This window comes from Schistocerca piceifrons, chromosome 1, assembly GCF_021461385.2.
Source record: "Schistocerca piceifrons isolate TAMUIC-IGC-003096 chromosome 1, iqSchPice1.1, whole genome shotgun sequence".
In the NCBI taxonomy this organism is placed as follows: Eukaryota; Metazoa; Arthropoda; class Insecta; order Orthoptera; family Acrididae; genus Schistocerca; species Schistocerca piceifrons.
The window spans coordinates 744,712,970-744,726,046 of NC_060138.1; the positions used below are offsets into that span (position 1 = coordinate 744,712,970).

At 42.4% G+C, this 13,077-nt stretch overlaps 1 protein-coding gene across 1 annotated transcript in view; it reads right to left on the minus strand.

Moving 5' to 3' along the window:
• Positions 1 to 280: 280 nt before the first annotated feature.
• Positions 281 to 13,077, minus strand: part of LOC124711751 (homeobox protein araucan-like) — a 322,458-nt gene continuing 309,661 nt past the window's right edge. The window contains exon 7 of the mRNA XM_047241967.1: positions 281 to 2,237. Coding sequence (XP_047097923.1) covers positions 2,138 to 2,237 — 100 coding nt within the window. The 3' untranslated portion in view covers positions 281 to 2,137. The remainder of the gene's footprint in view (positions 2,238 to 13,077) is intronic.

The following is a 13,077-nucleotide window of genomic DNA, read 5'->3' on the forward strand; positions in this document are numbered from 1 at the left end:
GCCTCCTTGAAATTAGATATTCGAATAAATGATGTAGAATGTCGCATGTTTTAATCTCTTTATTGAAAAGTTAAAGATGCCCAATACTCGACGTGAATGCCATAAGATACACACAAACAATTTAGCGTACTATCTTCTTTGCGTTGCTGTTGTCCGACAGGCAGTAGCGCTGTTGCACAAGTTCTGCAGCACCTGCAAATGTTTGGGACTGTGGGGATGTGGATGAAACACAGTGCATGATACACCGCTTGGAGAGACGCGGTTTAATCAGTTAATGAAATAGACAATAATATATCTATTCACACAGGGCTATTTACAAATAAAATTTACATGGAATCATTAATAAATTTCAATATTATCGTTAATATAATATTATCATTACAAGAAATAATAAAACGGTATTTTTGTAGGTTAATTACGTGTTCATGTTTCTGCAACGGGGTTACAATGGATTTTCACACAAGATTACTCGAATGAAACGTGAAGACAACCGAAGAATTGGTGCCCAAAGACAGCTGTGGGTACATTTTTCCAAATACGAGTCCATCTCTTCAGCACAGCCCCCTAAATACATCTACTTTTTTCTTTGTTTGCTGTCATCTCCCGTCGTTTATCACAGATAAATAAATGTTCTTTCACAATACAATTGCCCATTTACGTCATAATTGTCTCAAGTTTTAAGTCAGTACAATAAATACAACCTGTGCACATTCTTTACTTTTGTTTAAAATGTCTCTGAAGCAAAACAATGGTAGTGACAACGAAACTGATATAGCGACAGATACACAGCGTCTCTTACGAAATCGGACCTAATCAGCCGTCGTTTCTCTCATGTGGGCATTCTGTAGAACGTCTCTCAGCTTCGTCACCACATTTCTGTACAAGCGCAGCTTACAAACGGCTGCAAGTTGACCGAGGAGGTTCACCTGTGGTGCCCACGGATTGGGGTACTGTTTTCGTATACCAAGCAGGGCTAACACCTATAAATATGTACCCGGGTTCCGTGCACACCGAGCGAAGCCACCTCATAGCACAATCCCTGTCAACCTTCGTGTTATAGAAGGCAAATATTGCACAAGCGCCAAGCGCAATAGATCTAATTACTTTCAGGTACCACAAACAAAAACAAACGCACACACACACACATAAAGCAGCAGTAGGCCCGATGCCGACTTGAGTGTCAGATCTGTCATCTCCGTTCACACAAGGCTTTCGCCTCGTGCCTGCAAATGGTGTGACACTATTTCCTAATGGTAACGTCAACAGGGCCTTATCGTGGACGAATTGCAAGTCTCGAGGAACGCACCTGTATGACGGCGACCACGCCGGGAGCTGAAGATATCTGTAAAATACCAGCCGCTGGACGAAGTGAATCCATTGAGACTGAGAAGCTCGAGGAGGAATTTTACAGCTTCGCGTGGCGACAGAACAACAAAATGTAGACACCGAGCGAGGTGGCGCAATGAACAAGAAGCGGGGACTACAGTGTCGTCCGTTCATATTTATCTTAAGTCACTTCAGGCGAATGCCGGGTTGGTTCCATCCACAAGATTACGACCAATTTTTCCCTTTTCCATATAAAAAATGCCTTTTCCAGCCAAGTCACATCCTTAAAATTCTAGATGACTGTATATCAAACCCTAGGAAAAGAGGGAAAAAAATGGACACAAAATTTGGAAAGCGCCATGTTTCTTGCAATTTTCTGCTGTCACTTGTCCGCTAAAAAGCATCAGTTTCATCTATGTAGTTGGCGGTATATCCTCTTCACGTTTATGCAAAAAAAAAAGTTTTTTTTAGTTGCACAGCTCTATCCGCAAGAGTCTGCAAGTCGAAATATATCAGCGGCAATCTGGCACTTGCAGGAAACCAAACTGAATACTACGGGATAGAACCCACGTCTCCCAAGCTCGTGGTCCACAACAGGCCGCATCCGAGGCGCACTGCACAACGAATGAAAGCCGCCAGCGACTGGGCGTTTGACGTAGTAGTCTCCAAAAGCACAGTAAAGTTTAACGAACAACAACAAATATATATATGTATGTATAACTATACAAGGTCCGCGTCGCACACCCGCACACAGTGTTCACACGCGCTCGTGGCCGCCGTCGTGCGCCCGCAGCGCCGCCGCGGCGCGCCTTCAGTCTGGCGACGCCCCTCCGCGCACTGCCCCGTCGCACACTCCGGCGCGGACGCACTGCTCCAGGGCGTCTGCGGCTGCCTCGTCGCCGCGCACGTACCTGAGGACCAGAAAACCATCCGAGTTACCAGCTGCAGTAGCGCACTACCACCTAGTGGTGGTACCCCGTACATCGATGTGTCGGAAATCTCAGCGCATCGTAAAAACAGTATCGATATCTACATATTGACGTACATATAGAACATAGTTGTCTAAAAATAGTATCAAAATCATACACCCATGTGGCGTAAATATCAACTTTTTTGTTTATAATTTGGATAATCAAATACGTAACGTAAACATCGACATGTTGTACACAAAACAACGAAATGTTGCATGGATGTCATCGGTATCGTCTATACAAAACATCGATATTTTCTATACAAAAAAATAGATATTACGTATAGAAAACAATTACAAGCTGCATGTGGCAACTCAAACTTGGAAGAAAAAAATCCCTGAAAATTCCAGGTTTGAGGAGCAACATGGCGTCAAGAAGCTCCTGACATTTTAATGGAAATTAATGTTGAGCGGCAGCAAAAAACGGGGGGGGGGGGGGGGGGCAGAATACAACAGTAATCATATGTCTTTCGTCTCCGCTGATCTGTATACCATCGAAAAGCAACATCAGTTTTTAAACATCAACAATTTATACGGAATAATATTCATATAATTAACACACTTTGAAACAATAATTATTTTAAAATTTGTGATTTATAAAACTCAAAAAAATTTAGTTTTAGTCGAAGGTTAAAAACGCAGAATTCCTTGAAATTTTATGAAATTCCTGAAATTCTCTGAGATTTTCCAGGTTTTTTCCACAATTCCCTATAACGCAATTCCCTGAGAATTCCAAGTTTTCCAGAAGAATCGCCTCCCTGTTGTCGGACCTCGCATATTGCTTTCTGAGAACTAACAAAGACCGACTGGCGGTTCCATTCCTTTGATATCTGTATCAGTCTGCCACTTGTAACCACAGAATTCGGATGAGTAATGACAATGTTGTATGTTCACACCTGGCTATGGAGTGGGAAGTTACATCGCTACCAAAGAAAATAATCATTGAATACCTACTCAAAGGATTCAATATGATAGTAAGAAATCTAGGGTTCTGGTTTTATTTGCCACTCAGTAGAGACTTTTGCAGAAAGAATTACGAAAATGGTAGTAGTCTACTTTTGCGAAAAACAAGCTACTCCTGACAAGCTTACCGAAATATGTTCCGGGAATGTGTGCCATCAGCAGCAGCTTTTCCTTTCGTATCTTTGTTATTATTTTGTTCGACTGCAAAATATTTTATCCGATTTGGGTGGACAGTTAGTCACGACATTAGTCAATAGTTTTCATGTGAGCACACTCTCCACACCTGAAACTAGAGCGTTAATGTCTTTTTATTGATAACACTCTCGAATCAATCAAAATGTGTATTGTCTCAGCTTATAAAACGCAATTTTCGCATTTGCATTACCGTTGCGGATTTTAATAGATTTGCGTGCCATCAATAAAGTAACAATCCACACTGTTCGCAGAAAAAACACTGGCAAACAGGCTACCCAACCAAAGGGAATGAAATGTTGCACGATCGCACAAAATGGTAACTAAGATATGAAACACACAAGCACTGATCATAACGCAAATGCATATGTGAAACATTAAAGCTGAAAGTACAGAGTTTTCGGAATTGTTATTTTATTTTATGAAGACTGAAAACATGTCTATGGATCACAACTTGCGCGTCGAACGAATGTTCCTGTTTGGAAGACACCGTCCCTTTCAGGGAAGGTATACTACTCAAGGTCTGAGACGGTAATCGCTCCATCCAACGGACGGACTCCCTCTCCCATCCCCATTCCCCGTCACAGCTTTTCACCACTATCGAACTATTTTATCAAATGATGCCAACCTCGTTTAGTCAATTCGATTCTTTACCTCGTCATTAGTTATTTTGATCTACCCAACTAATCTTCAGAATTCTTCTGTAACACGACACTTGGGATTTCATAACACTAAAGCTTATATTTGATGTTAACACATTTCTCTATCTGAGGTAACGGTTTTCTTGCTATTGTCAGTCTGCATTTTACATCCCCGTCATTTCGGCCATCGTTGATTATTTTGGTGCCTAAATAATAACACGCAAGTACTGTTTTAGTGTGCTTTTCAATACTGCTGCTGGGAGGGCGGAATCACTAAGTAGCGGGCTGATGCACAGGCTGTATAAAAAGCGCTCTCGCATTCCCACCTCGCTGCAAAGCTATTCCACTCCGGCCATGTCGCAACATGCGATCCAGGAGTAAAGCGGCCGTCAGAAGCGCAATGATGCTCATTGTGTAAAGAGTACGGCGACTCTCGGTCGTTTGTCTGCGCAGAAACAAAGCGCCGCATTAACGGTTTAAACCGCTCTGCGAATAACGCAGTTTAAAATAATAGCGGCCATATTTTCGTCAGCTCGGCCTACGCTGGGCCGCGCGCCGCGGGGAGAAACTAGTGGCCAGGGCTCCGGCGATCTGCGAGAAAGCGCGGCCGCTTGTGAAACACGCCGTGGATGGCCGAGCGGCTCGCGAGCTGAAACAGCCTTCGCGGACGCTACAGTAACATTCAGCCTTAAGAACTTCCACGCTGCTTTCAAGGTAGAGTAAACCCTGAAAAGCCGTGTGGAATGCATGAGATTCTCCGGAGATTAAGCGAAATAACTTATTCCTCTGCAGGCAGCAGTTTCATCGTAGCCCTCTGGACCACCAAAGGATACCCAAGCGATTGAGAAAAGGGTCGTTCCACAGATGCACATAGTTCCAGGCCTATATCTCTGGCGACAGTCTGTTGCAGTATTATGAAACACATTTCTCACGTTTTGTGGCTTATTGAGACTCGAATATGTCTTCTATGAATTTCGAAATTGATACCTGAAACACGTGTTACGAAACTCAGTACACACTGATCATCTATGAGTTCCAGATTAATGTCGTGTTCCTTGAATTAAAGAAGGCATTCGATAGAGTTACCCCACTGTCGTTTGGTGAACAAAATACGAGCTTACCGCGAACCGACCAGATTTGTAATTTCAGTCAAAACTTGATGGCAGAGATAAATCAACCTGTCATTCACAGAGGAACGAAACTGACCAATGTAAAGATATTTTTTTAAATATTCAAATGGAGTGTTACAGGGCTGTTAGTATTAACAATATTCATAAATGATGTAACGGATAACAGCGGAAGCACCGAGAGGCTTTTGTTAGACTCTGATGTCGTCTATAGGAAGGCTGCAACGTCGGAAAACTTACGAAATGCAGTAACACCGGCAGAGGATGTAAGATCGGTGCAGAGACAGTCAGTTGCTCCCAGACTTAACTAAGTGTAACGTACTGCGCACAAATAAGCAAAGCGGTCTACCACCGTCCGATTACGCTATTGGTTACAAGTAATTGCAAACCGCAAATACCGTAAAATTCCTAGGCTTAGCCTTCTAGAGGACCTAAAATATAATCAGTACAGAACTTAGACAAGTCATTGAGGAAAATTGTAAGGAAATGTACTTATCTGCAAGTTAAGTGACTTACTAATCTCTTGTTCGACCGATTCAGTGTGGAACAAATGGTTCAAATGGCTCTGAGCACTATGGGACTTAACTTCTAAGGTCATCAGTCCCCTAGAACTTAGAACTACTTAAACCTAGCTAACCTAAGGACATCACACACATCCATGCCCGAGTCAGGATTCGAACCTGGGACCGTAGCGGTCGTGCGGTTCCAGACTAAAGCGCCTACAACCGCTCGGCCACACCGGCTGGCGTAGCTGCAGTGACTGACTGACTTTACACTTTGCAGATAACTTCTATTTTGCGAATTCATATGACAAGTAAATTTTGTATACTTTTGTGTTCAAGTCTGAAACTGCGGTTGCGGCGTGCACGAACAAAGGTTTGATTAGTCTCACATGTATAATAGAAGTGAAACACTTCTAAAGCGCACGCAATTTCAGATGTGAAAGACAGCAAAATACTCATCATAACAATGCTGTGACCATAGAAACGGGAAGTGAAGTTACATAAAAAAGAGTAGCTACGGCAGGCAATTTTTTTTTCTTTTTGCATTACCTAATTAGTCGGAAAGCTTGAAGGACAATGAACATGGAAATAAGTTATTTACAATTTTAAAAATCCAAGCTGTTCTCTTTCCATCAACAAGAATACTAATGACACTATATTTGCGGTCAGTGGGTCTGAGAACAATCACAGATCGCAACCAGTTGTACGAGTCAGTAAGGAAACGTAGTTGCATTACGTCCCCTATTTATTCGAAGGGGACTTGGCGATAAAAGCCGGTCTCTAGCGAGTGCTGCCACTGCCTTTTAGAGGAGATCGATTTTTTTTCTTATATGTTGCGCTGATCGAGCAACAGAAAGCGGATAGCGAGATAAGAGTCTTTGGAACAGTGCTAGTAATGTGTAAAACACACACACACACACACACACACACACACACACACACGAGCGCGGAGAGAGAGAGAGAAAGAGAGAGAGACGCTGGCTAATTTACAAGTAAAATATTGGAGCGTTAAGATATAGGGGACTGGCGATAATGTGGAAGCCACAAACGGGTCGTTCGTTAAGAAAATGGGAAGGTAGAAGTGACAGCACGCACCTACAAGAAACAACTCTGTGGGTGCAAATTAAGGGGCGTTATCCGCCGCATTTCTGGCCTCGACATCACAACAGTACAGTAATTATCTCCTAAAACTGCAAGGCGTCCGCAGAGTTATTAAGCACTCAATATCTGATCTGTAAATAGTGCACGTTAACGAAGAAAGTATCGTGCAGTCATTTAGAGGTATTCAAAATTAACGAAAGAAAATAATCATTCTGAAAACTGTCAGCGCTTTACTTTCGTGACGAGAACTGGTTCCTACTAGATCTTCTGCGCATTACTTTGGTACGTTCCGCACGTCACCCACCACCAGTCTAGCGACAGGGAGTGCGCAATCTTTGGGCATTAACCACTGCGTATTCCGCCTCTTTCCATTCACAGCCCTGCACAACTTATTTGCGATCCATCAGTGCATCCCGTGGAGACGCGTGGCACTCCACACGCGTGCACACAGCAGCGCGGCGCGGCTAGTCCTAGTGTCCAATGCTGAGACACGGGGACCTGGCGCCGATTCAGCATAAATTATTAATCGCCGGCTCGTCCTGTCAACAAGGCGACGTAATCGCCGGTACACGGGCCCGCACTAATGTGTGCAAACAAGCAGATCGCCATTTGCAAACAGGCTACTGCATTCATGTCAGCCGACAGCATTGTCTACAAATTATTCTATGAGATGTGACACCCATTAGCGCAGCTTGCGTCAGTCTTTCTGTTCGGTATTCACTGCGCAGCGGCACTGGGAGCACGTGGCTTGCCACATTCGTATGAAACGCAGATACCTGCACAGAGGGTTGATACTTTTATTTTCCCTCTGCCAGCGAAGTGGAACACATAGGAACTGCACAGACTAGACTTTGAAATTAATTTCCAAAAATAACTACTCCATGTGACACATCTCACGCAAAGGATGTATCACCAGAGAAGCGTTGTCTAATTCTTTGTCATTTGCTCGTTCCATACAGTTAAGAAATTCAGTACTTTATATAAAAATACTGGCAAAGGCACGAAGGTAGTAAAGCATTATGACTGCAGTAGACAGACCGGATTAGAACTAAATTACAATAAATTACACAGACTTTTCACTTTCGTAACTGCTTGCTAATTAATTTAGCCCGAGGCCTGTCGGAGGCGCATTGCCTAAATCATGTTGCCTTATACTAACGTTTCACAATACCCTACCCTAGCAGCGGGTAATCTCATCTTCGTCATTTTTGTTACGTTAATTGTTCTGGTAAGGCTGAAGGTTGCACGTTTACAAAATTATAAGACACTGTTATGAGGCAAGAATAGCTATTTCTACCGTAAAGCGTCGTACCAATTTAACTAGCAAACAGTGATTGAAATGGAATGACCACTTTATCTTAAATTTTGGTAACTGTCGCAGACCTCCGAAAACCTCACTTTTCACAAGGGAGCAGACTAAGAACTGTAACTGTCACTCAATTAGCTTTGGCTTTTGCAGAATCAGAGTAACTATTGTGAGCAGGAAGAAAAGTATTGTCTGACAATTAGACTTCGAAAATGTAATTTGGATACACTCCACGCAAACTCCTGTAACTTTTTTGATGAAAGCTATTCATCGGGAAGACCCTATGTCAACTGTTGCCCGCTTTAACTTGTTCTTAATTATATTTAACTAACATCGGTTAACATTTCTTTCATCTAATATCAGTTTCTCACGCCTTTTTTTTTCGTTCATCCTGTGCTTTTCTTTCCATACAGATATTTTCGGAATGCCGTTGAGCACCAAACTGCACTTTTTAACCACTGTATCCGGAAAGAAAAAGTACCGAGGCACGTTACTGCTCCAAAAATTGAATTAAGGAATCGTTCTGGTACATCTACACGAATTTGTCGATTCCCATTTAAAAAGTGCTCCTATGGTTATGCACTTAGTGTTCCCAACATTTAATATTTTGCAACGCGTAACAGTGAGAGTATTTGAGATTTATGTTTGTCAAGGAGCACAAATCCATCGAAACAGAACTCGTCCACATTGTAGCAGTGCTTGTAGTGAAATCCATAAAAAATCTCTCTTCAATACTTCATTGTTTATGGAATGCGTCACATTGCACATTTGAAAGTATACAGCTTGTTATCGAAGTTTGATGTGTAAGTACGGCTGCATGACACTCTTTAACTAACAAGCCTTGAGCTGACTTCGAGGACTACGTTCCACTAAAGCGTACAAGGGCCCAGCTTCTTAATCTTGTCACACCTTACTTTCTTTGAATAATTTCATTTTCAATAAGTATCTCTTCGATCTCCGTATTTTCAATGCAATTGGTTTGGAAAGACATAGTTATTTGTTCCTACTTTACTTAGGATACCTCCAATTGTAAAATTATTAAAAATCATTCTTTTTAGTACTATTATTCGTATATATTAAAAACATGTCGCAAAATAAGTTTCAGGGCCGAATAGATACCATTTGTTACAGTAATCACAAACATTACACAGTTCTGTGAATAAATTTTATCCTTTGACAATTTTTCACGCAGTAACGAAGAAAGAACACTTAACAGTACCAAAGTGATGAAACTTTTATAGATAAGCCAAAACCAAGCAACTTGTCTTTCGTGATGCAGAATTTACCAAACTAGTCATACAATAGAGCATTTGTTGCACGTTACGGCTATCTGGTAGATTATAATCGAGCCAGGACTCATGATTTACTTCTAATAGTCAGGGGCAACCCAGGAACAGCCTCAGAAAAAAATCGAGAACAAGCAGTGACCGAGCGATATGGAGCAAAATCCTTACGAGAATCGTCCATTATTGGGGCGGCTCGGATGTAAATGCTCGCCAAACGAACGTGACTGACATATTCCTAAACCAGTGCAGGTGCAACACGCGGCTTGTTTCCTTCAGTGAGACTGTGGACTATTTCTTTATACATCCACTAGCTTAGTACCCGACTCTTCGTTCGCGTAGACCTATGGTCGGCACAGACTTCCTCTTTCTTTAATAAAATTTTTATACTGTTCACAAATTGCAACCCTTCTAAACTTCTCACGCTAACTGAGGCTATAAAAGTGTGGTCTCTTCCGAATGCACTATTGACCAAAATGCGATCCTGGTGGCTGGAGCCCAAGGTGTTTGTTAGTCACGCCTTTTGCGTTCTTGTGGTAATATTTCCATAGAAATCTTCATCCCCTAGCTCATGTATCTGTATATGTAACAAGAAGTGAAATATCAGTCTTCAAATATTTAGCTTTAAAAATTATTTAATATAAATATTGCATCCGCTATTTCATCCCCTTAGGGGCTGAATTGCAAAACACAGTGAAACACTTAGTTTCTATTTCTAACAGGGAAGCCAAATACCAATTTTCGTAGATCTAGCTTTAAAATTCTTTCATAGTGATATTTTTCGCAATACATTTCATCTCCTATTTCACCCCGTTAGGGGTTGTACTTCCAAAACAAAAACATTTTTTTCCCTTGTAACCGAGAAGTTAAATACAAATTTTCACAGGTGTAATTTTAAAAATACTTCAGCAGGTCTTTATTAATGATTTATTTTAAAAATCTTTCATTCATTATTTCACTCCCACAGGATTTAATTTTAAAAAATGCTATCAAATAGCAATTTTCGCAGGTATAGCTTCAAAAGTGTCTTAATAGCGACTTTTTTTAATCTTTCCATCCTCTATTTCCATACCCTATTTCATCCCCTTAGCGGCGGAACATAGAAAAATAGGTTCTTAAACGACACCTACAATATACGAGCAACACCCTCTGCAAATTTCCAGTTTCTATCCTACCCTATCTATATAGGGCTGCGCGATGATTAGCCTGTGAGTGATATATAAAGAAATTACCCTGTTAGCGAGTCAGTGCTTCACTATAGCAATGTTGACACGAAAATTGGAATCCTTTTTAAAGCATTACCTCCTCCTTTGTCACCCCCACCCCCTGTCTACATGTTTATCTTTAACAAGCCGTTGCAAAAGAGCCGCTTCTCGGTGAACTTGCAGGTGATACGTGCCCGTAGCCAAAAACTAGAAATACTTGACCATCAGGTGGCACCACATAACATGGAAAGGGCTCTGGTATGTAAAAACTATACGAAACCCCAACCAAAATCTATGAGACGCGAAGATTCTTCGCAGCTGAGTACGCACATTACCTCCGAAGTTGATGTAGCGGCCAGCGAACTGCAGAGGCAGATGGGAAAGCGCCTTCCGTATTTGCGATCGCAGCGGGCAGCGCGTAGCCGGTTCTGGGCGCGTTAAAGAGACCAACGCGAGTATTTGGGTCAGGCCAGCGGAGCCGTGTGTGGTGTGGTTCTGCGTGGCGTGTCCTGTCTCCCGCCACGGCCTCGCTTATTATGCGCGTAAAGCTGCCGGCCGCCGTATAAGAAATAACGCCCAACGACGCCTTTAGCAACTTAATTTCGTTCGTTATAGCCGCTATTACCAGGTCTGCCGAATGACGATAAATAAACGCCATTACGCTCAAATAAAAAGCAACAACATTTCCGCAGCATTTTACAGCAGTCTTGCTCCATTACCGACAAGTTACGATGCTTTCACGAGATACCGGCTCGAGTAACATGGAAGATCGGTATACGAATTGTGCTGTACCTCACCAACTATCGGCGATCTCTTTAAACGGTTATTGATGGTACAGACAAGCGGCGACCTATAGGCTCATTTGCGAGTGAAATGCATTCGTCCGAGCAGAAAGCATATTGCGTCATTTGCAATCTACATTAAGAGGAAGAATTAAGCCCCATGTGATTTGGTCCTTTTGCCATCTCGTGGGAAGCTGATATTATGAGATTTCAGCCGTGTGAAAATAAAGGGACTTCCTTAATGGAACTGAGACAACAACCAGCCTGTATAATTTACTTAAGGAGCCATTCACGGGTTTTGGGCATTAAAGTTTCATTTGTAGACGAATGTACAAATAATGTATTTTTCACACTGTTTTATTAGCGATTCGCTCTCAGTATTGGTACCTGTGTACTCATGCAGCCAATATTTTGTGGCGTTGTGTTCCCGTGGAAATTCACGAGATATTGCAATGGACTGAGGTAATGTTTCACATTGCAAATTCTGCTCTTTCAGCAAGAATTTCATTACACTTTTCGAAGTACATACGCCTTGGGGCACCATAAACATCTCAACCCTCTACCAACACGGTTACCTGCAAATGTAGATGATTTAACTGCGAAAGACGAAAACATTCCCAAAGATTACTATGTGCGCCAAAGAGTATCAAGACAAATTAAATGAAAAGACAAAACATTTCAACGAACTGCAACAAAGTGAGTACATCACCGAAGGGCAAAACGTTTATTAACAAACTTCAGATCACGCAAAACTCCATTCTTATTATTATTATTTTAATTTGTGTTAAGCTCCTATGGGACCGAACTGCTGAGGTCGTCGGTCCCTAGGCTTACACACTACTTAAACTAACTTACGCTACAGACAACACCCACCCACCACCCACCCATGCCCGAGGGAGGGAGGACTCGAACCTCCGACGGGAGGGGGGCGGGGGGATGGAGCCGCGCGAACCGTGGCAAGGCGCCCTGACCCCGCGGCAACCCCGCGTGACCACTACTACTACTACTATAGTTCTTCGCTGACGAACAGTAGCTACTATGGAATGCTTCAAAGGACACACTTGCTGTATTATGTGCTACTTAATTCTTGTATATATTCTAACGCGTCGTCAAATGTAAGCATTACTGACAATGATCATCATCATCATCATCATCATCATCATCATCATGATTTGTAAGAATAGCTCTCTTATTTTCCCCCATACATTACGAAAATTTCCGACAGCGCTCCACATACGAATTTCAGTATTTCGACGAAAACACTGCGTCATACAATCCAAATAAAATTCCGATCTGACTGCGCAATTGTTCACGGCGACTACTCGCCAAATATTATCGTTTCAGAGTCTTGTACGTTACTGTTCTCATCAGGACCGGTGCACAGAAGTACGGGTCGTCCTACCAGCTCTATGCATAATCGGAAGAATACAAATAACTTCCCCTTCCATTTAGAGGTCCTTTGTTGTGTCTGACAGTCCAGCTTTTGACGTTTTCGGGCGTTGGCACTGCAACCGCCCCTCGCTTAACACCTCAACTGCTGCCGCAGTAACGTGCTTACATATTCGTAGCACAAAGAGCTAACGGAAGGAGAAGTGAGGAGCAAACTCGCAAGCGACCGACATCTTCGGTAAACTGTAGTGTCTGCCCCACTCTGTATGTTTCCTATCAACGGCAGAAC